This window comes from Stegodyphus dumicola, chromosome 4 (genome assembly GCF_044657685.1).
Source record: "Stegodyphus dumicola isolate Sdum_Otavi_A_Nest chromosome 4, ASM4465768v1".
NCBI classification, from domain to species: Eukaryota; Metazoa; Arthropoda; class Arachnida; order Araneae; family Eresidae; genus Stegodyphus; species Stegodyphus dumicola.
In genome coordinates this window covers 187476572-187495151 of record NC_140771.1, presented here as the reverse complement: position 1 = coordinate 187495151, position 18580 = coordinate 187476572, and the positions used below count along the sequence as shown (strand labels likewise).

Below are 18580 nucleotides of genomic sequence, written 5' to 3'. Positions count from 1 at the left end.
ATAGATGGATAAAAGTCATAAATATATCCATGGGTTTTGCATCTTCCATAGAGGTAATTTCGTCAGTTGGACCATAATCCTCAGAAAATTCGGGAATGGATTTCACTACATTCTGCATTTTATTCCATGTTACATCTGCAATTCTGGAAGGACCTGGTAAATTTATATCATCATTTTCTGAGTGATCATCACTTTCATCTTCTATATTTCCATAAGCAGGAGGGAAGGGGGGTAAAGGAGTATTTCCTTCTCCTTCACTTTCATCCTCAGAGACCACTGATTCTGGATCTGAAGGTAATTCTTCAAGTAACGCTAATGCATCAGCTATTTCTAACCCTTTGCAAGGCATTTTGAATCTCAACAGTAGAAAATAAGATATTGACAAAATATTTTAAATTTAATTAAATTTTTGCATGATTTCTATTTTTAATTATTCAAAAATATATTTGCAATTTTTTGGAACCACACAAAATAATTTAGAAAATCACAGTACTAGCATAGAGACCAAGCATGTTGAAAGCAGAGAAAAATCTCTGGAATGAAAAATATTTTATGGGGGCAGGTGCATGTATTGTTTGGTAATACAATAACTCTGTGATTTCAAAACCCCTTATCTATATCCGGGTGAAAATAAACACTTCTATTTCAAAGCAGCAAACATTACTATAAAGAGCAGTGGTTTCAGGGCGCGACCACCGATCCTCTAGGGAAATGTGAGCATTGTAACGCAATGCTCTAGTGGGGCAGTGGTTGCGCCCTGAAACCACAAAGGAAATACTAAATATACACAGGTTGTTTATATATGCAGTTTAATTATTGCTGTATTTTTATTGTTTATGATAGAAATAATGATGTGTGATAAAATTTTTTTTTTAATTTTAAGTTATTAATATAAATAAAAGGAAGTTATTTTGTCTCACTGAAAATGAATTTTAAAAGGCATCCGATTTAAAATACTAAGACCTAAAAAATGTATAGGTCTGCAGTAATTTTGCATTGTTTAGAAGTAAAAGATAAGTAATCAAGTGGTTTTCACTCAAACAGTTTGGAAACAAGAGCAGGAAAAATTTCGAAAATTAATGGTTTCAGGGCGCGACCACCGCCCGTCAAAGGGTTAAAAGATATGGTCAATAACTGTTCTTCTTTGGAAACTGAAAGTGGTTTATATAAAAAGAAATCTTTTGAAAGAAGAAACAAAGGAACTGTGTAATACTTGTGATGTCCAAGTTGAAAGATGACAGAGAAGGATGAAGAAAATACCTGGAGAAACTGTAGAGGATGTAGGTCTCACAGCAGGAAAAGTAATGCTTGATTGATGGACAAAATATACACAGAAATGAGAGACAGTTTCAACAGCTTGAATAAAGTGGCTTCTAGTTTTTGCTTTCTTTTAGACGTAAGTGAACTAATGTCTACAGGTAACAAAAATAGCTTGAAACAGAGTTGCATTTTCATAGAAAACTTTTATGATAGAGACTTGGATGATTTGAAGATATATACTGAAATGATGGACTGCCAAATGCTACTCGAGACAAGAGCTGATATTAAGCTTTTGATGGCTGAGAGCCTCCTTCATTCCAAATCTGAGAATAGGTCTTCAGCTTTTACTGAATATAGGAAACGCCATCGCCAGTTGTGAAAGATGTTTCTGTAAATTAAAACTTCTCTTGTCCTACCTGAGATCACCCATGACACAAGAAAGGTTCTCAGCCTTGGCTTTGCTCAGTATGGAGCAAGAGGTTACCCACAGTGTATCTTCTGATGAACTATTCAATAAATTTGCAGCAGCAAAGGCTAAAAAAAATTTCTCTTTGAAGTTAACAATTATATTAAAAGCAGTATACATCAAACTATTTTTCTTTTTCCTTTTTTACTTTATACTAAATTCATTTTCAGGTTATAATATTATTATATCCAATGTAAAGTTTAAGTTTTTATAATATTACATGTGAATAGTATTTTAAAGTAATCATATTTGCGAAGTGCTGTTATTGTCTTATTGATTTTACTTCATTCTATCTTTATAAATGTAGCAACCTTGAAAATGTATGCTTAAAAGAACTCTTAAAAAATTATATACTTAATAATTTAAAACTATTTAAATTAAAAATATGAAATTTTTTCTTAAAATATTATTATTTTCAATACATTAAAAAAAAAATTCTTTTCCTTCCCCATTGTATTTTGGTGAACAAGAGGGGCACGAAATATTCACTTGTCCCCAGGTGCTGAAAGCCCTAGCTATGCCTTTGAGTTGTGCGCTTGTACAGTTTCAGTTTTTTTTTTTTTCTTGTGTATATGAAATAAATACAAGACAATTTCTCTTAGAAAGTCCTCCACAATGACATCCCACTTAAAGTGAATGGCCTGTGTATACATTTGTGTAGTTAAATATCTTAAAAATCCTCATATGTAAAACTATTCAATATTCTAATGAGAAAGATAAGAAGGCACTACTGTTCAGCCAAATAAATAGTATGAAATATTTTGCATAAAATGGCGCTTTTTTTCCCTCTTTTTTAATGTAAACAATACTCACTAATTATTTTTGAGTAACTTGAAGCTTAGTTGATATTATCTTTTCTCAAATACATATGGCTAGTATTATGTTGAAGTGAAGTTTATGTTATTGAGCAGGGTTGGCCAAACTTCATGTCAGTAAGAGCTGCACGTTTGAATTCAGGAATGTTCGAGAGCTGCATCTAGATTTTCTAAAAGCTACAAGTTCATATTTATAAAGTAGTTCATATATATAAAAGTAGTGGAGGAGGTTTTAAATAGAAAGAAATCCCTGATAACTTTGTAAATAGAGTCTAAACTAATTAATTACTTCTTTTTGGACACTGAATAGTTTTAGTTTATCATATTTCATACATATATTTTATATGCACGAGCTGCACAAATTGCCTGCGAGAGCCATATCAGAGTCGCGAGCCACACTTTGGCCACCCCTGTTATTGAGTCTATAAATAGTGAATAGCATTTTCATTCTTAATTTTCTAATAAAATCAGTCAGTTAATCAGTTCATAACTACCTAATAAAAATGTTTTAAAGATTAGTTAATTTGCAATTAGAATAGACTTTTTTTACCTCTTTATATTTTTAAAATTATTATTATTTATTGTTATCTGTAAGATACTGAAGCATAAAAGTTTACCTTTGGAAACAAGCATGTGCTGAAGATGCCAAAAATTAAATTCAGTTTCAGTTTGCTTTCTAAATTATTACATGAAGAAACATTCTGTTCTTGTAGGAGTTCAGACATTCATATTTTCCAATATCTTATTTATGATATTGATTCTCTGTAAGAAATATAATAAAATGGAACATATATGCACCACTTTCATTGGAGAAAGCTGATACTTTTAGTCAGTATTATTTTAAAAACTATTCAAAATAATTTACATACTCGGATGTAAAAAAAATTCTAATATGTTGAAACATTGTGAAAAGTAAAAACTGCCATTTTTATGTACTTAGACAGAATATTTCATACTTATGTAGATGCATAGAATATAATATGTGTTTTGAGTACTGTTCTGTTATCGGGGCCACATTGAGAAATGTATGTATGTATGCATGCAGGCAGGCAGGCATTGGATGTACATATATATGTATATGTGTGCATAAATTCATACATTTATGCATGCATACATGAGCACATCCATCCATCCATGCACATATACACGACATTCCTGAATCTGGTCCTGATAACAGAACAGTAAATTTTTTTTTTTTAAAATTTTTAAAAAGAATCATGCAGTTTAGGTACAGAAGCTGTATTGTTTTAAATATTCCTATTAATTGGCCTGAAAGCATTAATTTAAAATTTAAAATAATTAATTAAAAAAATTATTTTAAATTTGATGTGTTATGCATGGAAAGAAGGTGTAAATAAAAATATTTTAGTCTAATATACGCATTTTTCTTAATTAGAGAACATGTAGGCAGATGTTTTACATTGAAATAACTTTTTATTCCATAATAAATATTTCATAGGCTACTTAGAACAATTTAATATGCATAAAATGTGATTTAAAGTATGTTTTATTGCATTTCAGGAACCTAAATAATGTTATTACAAGCATTCTGAAGTCATTTGTAAAGCCATATTCGAATCCATTAATATCTGATTTGATTGTATCCGTTCTAAAGGCTTGTCCAGACCAGATGAAATTTTATTTGCCATGTTTGAAAGATAGTTTTATTCCTAGGTTGTCAGTATTTTGGTTCCAAACTGTAACTTTAACAAAAAAGGTACATAGTTTTTTAAAATTTTTTATCACTACCTATATTATGTTTTTGTAATGTTACGTAGTGTGTAATAGAATTGGTGCTATGTATTATATTTGTAAGTTTTATATTATGTAGCAGATCTAGTAATTGAATTGTTTATAAAAATATAATTGTGGAAATACATAGATATATTTTTAATTGTGAAGGTAGCTCAACTTAAGTTGAGATATTAGTAGAAACTCTGGAAATAGGTTTTGGCAATTTCTCACCAATTTAGTGACATTCTAGAAGTTTTGGGAAAGCAATTTTAAAGCCCTAAGAGTGATTTTTTCTAGAGCTTCCAGAAGTGCTGGCAGTTCTATATATGTGACTGCATTCGATTCATGAAAATCAGTTTGGAGAGTTAGCTGAGTGTGATTGTATTGAACTGCTGTTTAGTCATAATTGCTTTACAGTTTACTCTGTGTTTGGTATTAATGATTTGTAACATTCCTGACATTGTAAGGGGAATTAGCCTTATCTCTTTTGTTATGCTTGAGTTATTTATGAGTTATTGATTTTGTTATGAGCTGTTATTCATTTTAATAAAGTTTTCATATCTTCTACTCATTTGCAACAATTATTACAGAGATTTTCATGAATTCGTAACTCACAACAGTAGTACGATTGATATTTTTAATAAGCTTGTAGAGACATTGGGTTATTTTGAAGCAAGAAATGAGAAAAATTAGCAATGCCCTTGCCGGGACTTGAACCACGGACCTCCCAAATTTGTGCCAAGTGTGCTGACCACTATACCACAAAGGTATGCTAACAAGGCGGGAGAACTACCTTATATACTGCACCTTTTAAAGGGCGACTGGGGATTAGGGGATCCAATCGCCAAATCCTGGTAGTGGCGAATCATCATCCACCACCATTTTTAGTTTGGGCTCCACTGTAGAGACATTAAGTTATTTGGAAGCAGAAACATGAAAAATGAGGAATGCCCTTGCCAGGACTTGAACCACAGGCCTCTCGAATACATACCGAGTGTGCTGACCACTACACCAAGAAGGCGGGAGAAATACCTTATAAGGTGAAGAACATTAATAAATTATTTTAACATAATAATAAATATGCAGACATTATTAGGTTAATGGTAATCATAAGCATGATGGTAAAAAATCAATCTTTGAAACAAATTATTCAGTTGAATGATTTAATGAAGTGGATTAATTTGATGAGAATCATTATCATAGGTCAAACTACTGTATCGTATCTGATAATATCATTATGTAAAATATGACAATTGAAAGGAGGCTATTTATGTAATAGGAGTTCAGATTTTATAATTAATCAAACTCTTCTGCAGTTTCTTTCTTTTACTGATAAGAAGACAATCCCATGTACTCTTCTGAAGAAATACTTGCTAATAAGCTTATGTAGAATATTTCTGTGATCTGTCTCCAAACTTGGAACAATCTACTATTGTTCAATAATCTGATTCTGTACCCCTCCTGAAAGGGAGACTGGATTTAATGATATTAGTTTTTTTCTTTATAATTGCCTCTAAAATTCTCAATTTTTTTTAAATTTCTGAATTTTAGATTATTCTCTCTCAAGAACCAATAACCTGTTTGTTTAAAACTGATGAGAAAATGCCTTTACCATCATTAGCAACGATTGCTAAAATGTTATGCTTTCCAAGCCTTATTAATCTTTCAGAAATCCAGAATGTCTTTACAGTAAGTGTTTTTTTTATTAGTGTTTGTTATATATTTGTTTGCTAAAGTGGTATAGTATGTTTATTAGCAGAAAGTTAACACTAGTGGTATATGAACACTTTATTATAAAACAGTACTAGTTTTAAGAACTCATTAAAGAAACTCATTACTAATTTTATTAATTGTATGATAGATTTACTATACTATATGTTTTTACAGTTCATCTTAGAATTTAATTTTCAATGACAAGCTTTTATCTCAAGAAAATTCATAAATTCATTTTCTGATCATCAGTAAATTTCAATTTGTATTATATTTCATTTGTATTGATTTTAATAAAAATTATCTTTCATCCTTCAGTTGAATGTTTGTGTCTACTATTGTTATCAATCCTTGCTAGTGTGATGTTTTATTAAAGGTTATCTTAAAATGAAACTTTCCAAGAGTTTAAAAATTGTGCGAAATATATTTTGCGGAACATTTTTATTCAGCGATTATAAAAATATGTGAGGAAAGCTGAAAATTTATCGAATTCTTTTTATTTATATTTTAGGCATTTGAATTTAATACCATTTTGTATGAAGGAATACCCCAAAATAACCAAAATAATTTTTAAGCAATTATATACGAACTTATTTTTAATCCTTATTCAAAAAGTTCTCCACCATCATATCTACACTTTTCGTAGCATTTTCCATTGCTGGAAATGCAGAAATAGTTCTGGAACTCTTCACATGAAATATTTTTCAAAGGAAGACAATGCAGTTTTTGCGTCTTAACCACACTGCTGAATTGCTTTTTGAGAGCTTTGGGTTGGAGGCATCTTGTTGTTCTTTCTCAAGTCTTCATCTGCTCATTTGTTCTTTTTGAATCTGGAAAACTAATCATACACCTGTCATTTATTCAAAGCATCATATTTAAAAGTTTTCAAAAGTAGGGCAGTAGTCTTAGCTGCAGTTTTCTTCAGTAAAAAACAAAAATTCAAGCACATATTTTCTTCTTTGTAGTCACTCTCAAAAGTGACAGACTGACTGGTGTGAGCAGGATCACATAAAAGTCAGCCACGAGGATGATCTGCTGCACTCATACTGATGCCACTTGGTAAATAGATGGTTGAAATCCTACACTAATAAGGCCTAGTGGCATGATATATCATTATAAAATACTCATTTGCAGTGTTGTGATATCTACTTATTTTTCAATTACCTACATACCACTGCTAACATACAGTGCAAATCCATGCCTAAACTTTTCATAGCATTTTGTGTGTGCTGGCATTCTATACAAAAATTGCTTTATTTCTTTTGACACCTTAATTTGTGATTACATTTCTGTATTTAGTAACCTGTTTCTTTCCTAAACTTAATAATTTTGGTATTTTATCCACATTCCCTCCAAAAAGTCACAAATGTATTTGCAACTTTAGACAAAAACCTTTGTCTGGGTATCTTAATGTTTATTTCGGCAGTAAATCCAGTTCCCCCCCTTTTTTTTTTGAAATTATTCTTTTTTTCATAAAAGATATGCATATTTCTCAGTTTTTCATGCTTGTGTTTTTGCCATGTCCATAGCAATCTGATTTCTCTGTTGTATATATGTATATAAAACAGATAATTGAATGAATTTGATATTGTGCACAATTTTGACATTAAAAAGTCATAAAGTGAGAATGAAAAAAAAAAAAAAAAAAAGAGATGCACAGTACCTTTAAGCTAGGCCACATTAGCCTGTATGCATGCAAAATCTAAGTCCAAGATTTCACCAAAGATGATGAAAATTGCAGTGTGCAGTCCACTGCTATGCTTATGATCTTGAGGAATTTCTTAACGGATGTGAAATTTCTCTAAATTTTATAGAGAATAGTACTAATAATTGAATCTTTTCAATTTTGAGTCTCTTCGAATGAAATGTATTAGTAAAATTTGAGGTTTTTTTAGTGTTAGATATTTTAACTTTCTAAAAGGATAATTAAAGAAACAAAAACTATATTCATCGATCAAATGCTGTATTTGATGAATAATTTGATTTTGAAGTATTAAAGTAAAATTTGAAAGAACAATATGCCAAATAACAGTTTTTCATAACAGATTTAAATTTTACTTTTTTTTTGCAAAAAGCACTGTACTTTTTCTTATGATGAACATAAATGAAAAATTTTTGTCAATAATACAGTTTTGTGTTTATTAATTTCTTTTGTGCTATGTTTTATATCATGGTTATAATTTAGATTTTTTAAAAAACCGTTTAAGTTGTAAATGTAATATTTTCTATTAAGAATTCAAATTTTTATTGAGTTTTTAAATTTAATTAGAAAATTGTGTTATAGAGTATTGTTTAATTTTTTAATGCAGATTTTTCTGTTTTCTTATTTATTTTATTTGTAGTAATATCAATATTGATAGTTTTTACTGTTGAGAAAATCTGCATTTTTGCTGTTTTCATCTTTTACTTTTATTTTTCACAGAATGAACATCACCTTTTATGCCATTATTTATGTGATTTTATATCATGTATTCTGAAGCAAGCAAAACTTATTGTGGATTTTTGTTCTCATGGTCATTTTTCTGAAACTCCATATTCTGCATCTGATATGTCTGTATTTCATCAGTCTTTTTTGTCTTCAATTTTCCAGGTTAGTTTTTAATTTTATTTTTATTAGTCTCTCTCTCTCTCTATATATATATATGTATACACACACACTGAAATATATATATATACAGACACAGGTATAGAAAAGGGTAAGCAAATAAAGTGCAAAAAAGACTTTCAAAGCCATAATCCTGTGCCTTTGTGACTATGATTGACATAAAATAATATGTTAAATATGCTAAATGACTACAAAACAAAAAAAATGACAACAAATTTATGAATTTATAAATTGAAAACAAAAGTACGAAATATTGTAAGAAATAATAAAATAGATACAAATTTAGTGGATGCAAGAAAAATATTTAATAACCTTTGATTGTGATTGAAATCTGAATGAAAATTTGTATTTTAAGTCTAAATTGAAATAATAATAATAAAAGAGGTAACCTTTTAGCACTGTCGGATTCACACTTTTTTAGGATTGGAAAATCTAATACTGATACAACAACTATATTTAGCTCACTAGTCATGTTTCTGCTTATCCCTGAAATAATGATAATAAAAGAGATAACCTTTTAGCACTGTCAGATTCACACTTCTTTAGGATTGGAAAATCTAACACTGATACAACAACTGTATTTGGCTCACTAGTCACGCGTCCTGATATATCATTTGTAACCTCTTATTTGTCACAATTTAATCATGTACAAGAAAAAGGGCATTATCTTTTGGCTAAAAGCATATTAAAATATTTAAAAGGTACAAAAAATTAAAAACTTTTCTATATCATTGATTTTGGAATTTTAAATGCATATGCTAATGCTAGCTGGAGAAATGCAGAAAATGGTAAGTCATTTTCTGGTAGTACTATTTTACTAGGTGATTCATTGGTTTCTTGGAAATGTTGTAAACAAAGAAATGTTAGTCTGTCTACTTGTGAAACAGAATTATTTTCTGTTTCTGAAATTTGTAAAGATATTATATGAATTGTAAATTTATTATCAGAATTAAGATGTAAACAATTTTTGGATGGTGCATGGATTAACTGTGCCAGATCTTTGACGAAATCCAGACACATGAACTTACGTTTCCATTTTATGAGGGACTTAATAAAAGACAATGTCATTAAGTTGGAATATTCACAAACTGATATGATTGCAGATTTTCTTACTAAGAGTGTCAGTGAAGAAAGATTAATGTATACAATGAAAATAATTTCCGTAATTTGTTAAATGTAATGTGTTATTTATTGTTTGTATTTCATTTTTGTATTGAAAAAATGTTGCTCGCAGGAGGGGTGTGTTGGTGGCTAGAGGCGAGCGAACTTTTTTTCTTATGCGCATGCATATTAAATATGCTGGCGCAGCTCTCTCTTCTCCCAACACATATGTCATTCAAGCATTGGAGATGGTGATATCTTGTACTGTGTGATCTTTTTCTTCATTATTTGTGTAAATAAAGTTTGTTGTCCTAAATCGATAGCTTCCTTACTCTAAATATAGGCCTCTGAACAACACAAACATTAAATTAGAAGTCAAGCAACAAAAATCAGCATTATATTTGCAAAATTTCACAGGACTAGTTTCAACTGTTTTACCAAACCATCATCCTCAGCTGCCAAAGCGCAGATGAACCAGATAAGATATAGTGATAAGATAAGAATGGCTGGGCAAAAATTAAGCTACTGACAGCATCTATTCATGAAACAAGAACTAAAACATTATTTCCTTAAAGGCGGAAAGCAAAGATGGATTGGAGTTAGGGTCGTTAACTAGAACAGAAAATTTTTTTGAATGTGAAACGGCTCTAGAAAATCTAATTCACCAGTGGAAGATGTTTTTTGAATAATTTTGGCTGCAGAAAAATTGAAAGTGTGATTTTTGGACCAACAATGCTGGGCAACAGAGGACTTCTGTGTTTCCTTTTTTCTAACTTTCTGTGTTTTCTTTTCTACCTTGACGTTTTACTGAAGTGTAAATGTAAAGAATTTATAATAAAAGTGTAAACTTTTTCAATGATACTCTTTCACAAACACTATTAAATTACCTCTGCAAATTTTCACTTTACAATGTCAACAACACTCTATAGAACCTCATATATAAGCGATTTTAACGTTGTCCAAATTAACCTCCAGAAATCCAAGGCAGTGACGTCGAACATAGTTCAGACTTTTAACAGAAATTAAAGCAGATTTTATTCTTCTACAAAAACCTTACTGCCTGAATGGACAAATAAGTACAATTCCAACAGCATGGAACTGTTTTCACTACTCATCTCTAGACAAATCAGAACAAGATATCTAGACAAGAATCGGAGTATCAAGAATTTGTACAAATAATTGGTCCCGAGTAATCATCCATGCAGACAAGGACATCGTATCTCTTGCCTTAAATAACAAAGATAAACAGTTTATCATTACTTCATTTTATTCATCTCCAATAGAAGAAATTGGTCCTACTCTAGAAAAAGTAACCTCCATTCTGAACAGTAACAATAAAGCATACCACCCCATAGGAGAAGATTTTAACACTCATAGCACAATATGGGGATATTTGACATATGACACTAGAGGTGAATTATTGGAAGACTTCATTTCTTCTAACAATCTTCTTATTCATAATGATACAACGGCCCCACCAACATACAAGATTATTCATGGTCGTGGTTGGCCAGACATCATGCTCTCATCAATAGGACTTGCGAATGCAATAAGAAACTGGAGAGTTCATAAAATGGACTCAATATCGGACCATAAACTAATCTGTTACCAACTCAACTTCAACAGTGAAATAACTACAACCATGCGCATCAACATTACCTCCAATTCCAGTAAAAAATTCATTACCTTGTAAGGATCTTAAGTTTTACTAACGTTTATTTTATTTTAAATCTTTACTATCACTTCTTATTTTCTACTTCCGGCCAGAATTATAAGCGTTAAAGTATTTATGCAAAGTTTGTCTGGCGAACGCCAAGTATTTAAGTTGTGGCTTTTTGCCAAGCGAGAGAGAGGAAGCAGTTAGTCGAAGCAGGCCGTTTACCTTAGAAGTTTTACTCAGTTGCTGTTGCCTTCCAGGCCAGAGGTTTTAATCCTCTTGATAATTTTTAAATGTATTGTAGTGTTCTCAGTTATCTGTACTACATACGTCTTCCTGTTAATATAAGGCCAATCTTCCACGTTTATTATTTTAAAGTTAAATTAGAGTTTAGTTTTATTTTTATACTTTTACGTTTTGACCCCAAGTAGCGGGTCTGTGTATTTCCGAAGTACGGAAGTTATTGTAAATAGAGAAAAATAAAGGGTTTTGTATACCCTTCTTGTGTATCCTGTCTACTTCCCACAGTTTTGAACATAGCTTTAGTAAGCTCTCTGTTCCGAGTCAGGTCCTTGCATGTTCCCGAAGAAGGTTAGACGGAACATTGAACCTGATAGTGGCGCCCAACGAAGAAGAATAACCGTGGCCGAGTTTCAAGAAGAACCTGTGCTGCCTGCAAAAACAGCTCAGAATCCAGAAATGCCAGCTGCCGCCCTGGAAGGATTTGGTTACATCGTCCAGACCATGCGCGCTTCGATGAAACCAGAAGCAACATTTAATGGAAATTCACCGGTAACCAGTTTTTTGGAAAAATTGGATGACCACTTCATGCTCTACCCCGTGCACGAGTTTCAAAAAGTTACCTTAGCTACCAGCGCTTTGAGGGGCCAAGCGCTTAATTGGTTCAAATGTATAGGCAGAAGTCTCTTGGGTCAAGCAGGAAGTCCCACCTATACTTACGAGAATTTCAAGACTGCCCTACTAAAAGCCTTCCCTGTCGTAAGGGATCGTGCGAAATTAGAAACGGAACTTTTTAGTATATATCAACAAAGAATCGAAAACCTCTCAAGCTTTATTTTAAGAAAAATTCACGTCTTCAAACTCTTGTATGGATCCGTCCGGATCCTGAGATAATTCAAGTCATTTTGCCGAGGTTACTGCCCCAAGTGCAAGACTTTATTGAATTAAGAAATCCGACTACACTGGAAAAGTTATTTGAGCTAGCAATCCAGTTTGAAAGTAGAAGAATGGCGGACGCTGAAAGAAGACGCCAATATCAACAGCGAAACCAATTTGGTGCGCCAAGACTACAGCAAACTCAAGCACACGGCTACGGAAGCAAAGCGAATCAGTGAGCAAGGAAACCCGAGCATTCAAAAACAGCCGGCGAACGTCGACAGTTCAATAGCAATCCAGAAAAAAAGTCTCAAGGCCAGGGGAAAAAGAAGGAAAGCACGGAAATGAAAAATAAGTTAAACTAAAACGGATTTCTGCTGACGAGAGGGTGTGGAAATCCGAAGGACACGAAAACCCCTCTTCCTTCAAGTTAAATACAGTAATGGTGAAAAATTTGACTCTTCCGAAGATTGAAGTGTTGGTGAATAATATCCCAGCCACCGCACTCCTGGATACAGGCGCACAGTGTTCCTGTGTGGCAGAAGATTTTTTTAGGAAGTGCTTTTGGAAATACCGCATATATAATTCGGATAATAAGACAGTGTTAGCGGCGCAAGGAGAAAAATGTAAGTGTATAGGTAAAGTACCGCTGTATGTAGTAAAGAATCTGCAAGCACATATAATCTTAGGAATAGATTTTCTTTCAGATGCACAAGCAACGCTGGATTTTAATGAAGCGTCCCTTAAGCTGACGATGAAACCAGTTCGTGCAGAAAAGGCTGAACCGCCGATGTTAAATCTTGACCACCTGCCTAATGACGAGCAAGGAAGAATCCGACAAGTGGTAAGTGAATTTGCTTCGTTATTTAGTGATATTCCAGGATTTACTCAGGTTACTAACCATAGTATTGACACCGGAGATTCAATGCCAGTTCGCCACAAAGCATACCGGTATGATAAGAATAAGGAAAAAATTATAGAATGGCATATCACCGATATGCTATATGTAAAAAGATCATAACGCCCATCTCAAGTAGTTATGCTAGCCCGGTGGTTTTATGTAAGAAAAATAATGACTATCCTTTGACACATCCAAAAAGGTGGAGATTCGCAATTGATTACCGTAAATTAAACTCCATAACTAAATATCCGGTATATCCGTTACCTATTATTGAGGAGATTCTAAGGAACATAACATCCACCAAATATATGATGACTTTAGACTTGACGACTGGTTATTTTCAAATAGGGGTCAGGCCTGAGGACGTGCCTAAGACTGCTTTTATAACCAAGTCTGGCACTTATGCATTTTTGCGTATGCCGTTTGGCCTTTCAGGGGCACCGACAACATTTCAGCGATGTATGGACATTGTGTTAAGACCTGTTCTTGGAAAGTCCACATTTATCTATTTAGATGATATCATTATTACTAGTGATAATCTCGACCAACATGTACAGGATTTAAGACAGGTGTTTTCTTTATTAAATGAGGCCGGTCTAAAAGTTAATGTCGAAAAGTGCAAATTTGCAGCCCCTGAATTAAAATATTTAGGTTACAAAATATCTCAGAAAGGAATAGAGACAGACAAATCAAAAATAATTGCTGTACAAAAGTATCCGACTCCAAACACGGCGAAGAAGCTCTCTTCTTTCTAGGACTTTGTTCATATTATAGGTCCTTTATAAAAGATTTTGCAGCTATCGCTGAGCCATTGTTAAAATTAAAAAGGAAAAAGGCAAGATTCTCGTGGACGGCCGAAGCCAATAGTGCTTTCGAAAAATTAAAACAAGCATTAACGCAAGCCCCTGTGTTGAAATTTCCTGAAAAGGATGAGAATTTAGAAATTTCAGCGGATGCTTCGGATTATGCGGTAGGAGCGGTACTTTCGCAAAATCAGCAGCCCGTGGCATTTTTTAGCCGAACTTTAAATCAAACACAAAGAAACTATTCCGCGACCGAGAGAGAGGCACTTGCAGTTCTGTTAGCAGTGCAAAAGTTCCGAGTCTATTTTGGAAAGGCGCCAATAACAGTGTACTCTGATCATGCGGCGGTAACTAGATTGTACTCAGGGAAAAACTTATCCCCAAGGTTAATAAGATGGGCACTCAAGCTACAAGAATATAATCTGGTAATCAAGCATACCCCCGGAAAGGAAAATATCGTAGCAGATGCCCTATCAAGAATTAAAATAGATGAACAAGGTAATACTGTAAAGGTGGCAATGCTCACAGCATGTACAATAAATTCCTGAGAAACTGTAATAACCGAACTGGGTAAAGATCCTGAGTTTGGAAGCATTTATGAGTATTTAAAGGATCCTGAAAATTTTAGCCACCAAGATATTGTGGCGATAAGAAATAGGGCGGCCCATTACGAACTAATAGATGGTCTATTATTTTATACAAAAACTACGAATTTCGACCTGTTATCCCAGCTAGTCTTAGATTAAATATCCTGCAGGAGCTCCATGACAGCCCTTTAGCTTCTCATGCTGGTATTCGAAAAACTATCCAACGCGTACGCGAGGCAGTCTATTTTCCTGAACTGCAAAAGTTAACAAGGGCGTATGTCCAGTCCTGCCCAACATGTCAAGCAGTTAATTATATTAATTTCCGCCCGGCCGGGTTTCTAAATAGTGTTAAATCCGAATTTCCAAATGAAATAATTGGCATCGATTTATTGGGCCCTTTCCCAAAAAGTCAGTTAAATGAAAGTCACTATCTCCTTGTTATGGTTGATCATTTTAGTAAATGGACCAAAATTGTTCCCTTAAAACGAGCCTCCGCGGAATTAGTTACTGAGTCTATTTTAAATAAATATATTTTAAAATACGGGGCGCCCCTAAAAGTTATATCAGATAATGGTCCTCAATTTGTAAGTAATATATTTGAAGACATGTGCCAAAAACTGGGCATACGTCATTTAAAAATGGTCCCGTATCGGCCGCAATCAAATATAGCGGAACGGGTCAATAGAAATATAGTGAAAATTATCCGTAGTTATGTTAAAAATTTTCATAAAAGCTGGGATAACTATGTCAATGAATTTGCTTTCGCCCTTAGGACCGCAAAACATGATACAACAGGCAAAACTCCTGCTGAGTTGTTTTTAGGCAGAAAGATTATAACGCCGTTAGATAAATTATTTTATGTGGAACAAAGAGCCCCAGAATTTAAAATGGGTGATATAGAAAAACTAATTAAGGAAGCAAAGAAGAATACTGAAGTAGCACAGAGAAAACAAAAATTATATTATGATTTGAAACAACGGGGAGTAACTTATAAAGTAGGGGATGAAGTTTTAAAAATTAAGCATTCACTTTCTTCAGCACCAGAAGATAAAACTGCCAAATTTTTTCCACAATTTGAAGGACCATATGTTATAGAAAAAATAACTCACGCTGTAGTAGTGTTAAAAGCCAGAAATGGTGAAACCTGCTCCGCAAACGTTGATCAAATCAAACCCTACTATGATCATAATAAAATGCAAATATTTTCAGATCTTTTGCAGGATCCGGCACGGTAGACACAGCAGGCACAAGCTCCAGAGGTGGAAAAACGACAAGTACAAGGGGAGGCCATTAAGAGGCAGGAGCAAATGAAAAGAAAGTTTCCCCGCGGAAAAATTGAAGGTAGCAAGAAAAAGAAGCCGTTCCACCGTCCAGAAAAGAGAGTTCACGAACACCCCCAGAATGAAGAAGGGAGAAGGACGACGTTTGCAAAGAGAGCCAGGAGAAATGACGGCAACTATAACCCGGCTCTAAAACGGAAGGTCTACTCATCCGACAGGACTCTCCGTAGCAAATGTCGCCGAACTGCGGAAGGGCCATCAGCAGCGGAGGAAAAGTTACAAGGAAAATTTGAACGGCCAGCAACGAGGTCCAAGCAGGAACACGAAAGAAGTTTCCCGGTTTTGCCAAGACCAGCTGCCATCAAACGACCAAGACCACAGGCAGAAGCGAAAAAGAAGGTATTCAAAGGTGACCGAACTGGAGAAAAAAGAAAGCATCTAGAGGAAGGCACTGAAGGGCGAGCCTGTACAAGAAGGAGGATAAATCAAACCACTATCTGCACTACCTTTAAGGACTGGGCCCAGAAAAGAATGTCCGAATATTACAAAGATAAGTAAAATTTTATGTTACTTTGCAAACTTAAGTTAATCTTTCATTCTTACTGCAAGTGGCAGATTTCAAGAAGTTTTACCTCATGCGAGGTCTACTTTTATCGCCAAAAGGGCGAGAAATGAGTTCTTACCGATTTTGGTATTATGTTTTTCAATTACTCGCGCGTAAAACTAAAGTTGATGTATAATAGCGTTGTGTAAAGACTTAAATATTGTAAAAAGTTATTGTATAAATATTATTTAAAACATTCTGGCAAGAAAGAAGTTTTAGTCTGAAAGACTTTTTGAAATGTATTATTTCAATGTAGAAAGAATTGGCACTTGCTTTGAAAAGAATAGAAGTTAACAATGTACTACTAATGTATGTTTTCAAATGTATAAAATTAACGGCATGATAATATGTTCTTATATACAATGTGAACTGTTATTTTAAATGTTAAGAAATACCGTGATATGGTAAAAGTGAAAGTAATGTTAAAATTTTATTTTATTCGTGTGACTGTAAAAAGACTAAATCATGGTGAATATGTGTTAAAGGTTGAATGATGTAGTTAGGCTCTCTGATGCTACACTTCAGAGTTAGCCACTTTCAGAATAGTACCTCAGGGTTTAGAGTTGAAATTAGGGTGTGTTACGAGGTCTTGGTATGTTGAATTTTAACACGTTAGTGTTTTGATTGTAGGAGGAAGTGTTGAACACGTAGACAGAAACACATTCGTGTTTGGTGTTCTTTTACAACACATGTCAGAGAACACGGGGAGAGATAATTAAAATAGTCATGAATGAAATAAGAATGTTAAGAGAAATATAATTATACATGTTACTTGCCATTTCATTGTGTAACATTTCATTAAACTAGTTTAGAAGGAACCAGATTTGAATAAAAGCTCCTGTTTAGATGCAGTACAGATGAAAAAAAAATTGTGTGTCCTGGGAGCTGCTATTGTAAAAACAAATTTCTTTCTTTTAAATTTCTAGTTTCTAGCGAAAAATGTTTGTAAAAGATTGGCCTCACGTTAGATTCTAGAGCTAAAAGTTTTCAACAAGGTCGTTTTAGACCTCAGTTTCAAACTAATTAACTCTGGCGGGAAGTATGTAAGGATCTTAAGTTTTACTAACATTTATTTTATTTTAAATCTTTACTATCACTTCTTATTTTCTACTTCCGGCCAGAATTATAAGCGTTAAAGTATTTATGCAAAGTTTGTCTGACGAACGCCAAGTATTTAAGTTGTGGCTTTTTGCCAAGCGAGAGAGAGGAAGGAGTTAGTCGAAGCAGGCCGCTTACCTTAGAAGTTTTACTCAGTTGCTGTTGCCTTCCAGGCCAGAGGTTTTAATCCTCTTGATAATTTCTAAACGTATTGTAGTGTTCTCAGTTATCTGTACTACATACGGCTTCCTGTTAATATAAGGCCAATCTTCCACGTTTATTATTTTAAAGTTAAATTAGAGTTTAGTTTTATTTTTATACTTTTACGTTTTGACCCCAAGTAGCGAGTCTGTGTATTTCCGAAGTACGGAAGTTATTGTAAATAGAGAAAAATAAAGGGTTTTGTATACCCTCCTTGTGTATCCTGTCTACTTCCCACAGTTTTGAACATAGCTTTAGTAAGCTCTCTGTTCCGAGTCAGGTCCTTGCATGTTCCCGAAGAAGGTTAGACGGAACATTGAACCTGATAACCTCAATAAAACAAGATTTCTAGAATATCAACAATGAAATTATATCTGCACATAATAGTAAAGAATTAAATGATATCACTGAAAAATTTATCAAAGTAATCCAAGAACATAGCAAGAATCATTTAAGACCTCAACAAAAAATTATAGTTAATTGGTGGAATCTGAGAACAGAGGGGAACAAGACTAGAGCATTGTATCAGAAAATGAAAAAAGCTCCATCCCAAGAAAGATTCAAAGAATAGAGACTTTGAATATTCCAATTATGAATCTCTCTGTAACCCATACAGAAGGAACCCAGCAGTAAATTAAAAAA

General features: G+C 33.3%; 1 protein-coding gene across 1 annotated transcript in view; it reads left to right on the top strand.

Annotated features, from left to right (window-relative positions):
- The window catches only part of LOC118198847 (nucleolar pre-ribosomal-associated protein 1), a 172668-nt gene that overhangs the window by 51855 nt on the left and 102233 nt on the right, over positions 1-18580 (top strand). The window contains exons 8-10 of the mRNA XM_085815882.1: positions 4063-4258; positions 5827-5964; positions 8408-8575. Coding sequence (XP_085672008.1) covers positions 4063-4258; positions 5827-5964; positions 8408-8575 — 502 coding nt within the window. The remainder of the gene's footprint in view (positions 1-4062; positions 4259-5826; positions 5965-8407; positions 8576-18580) is intronic.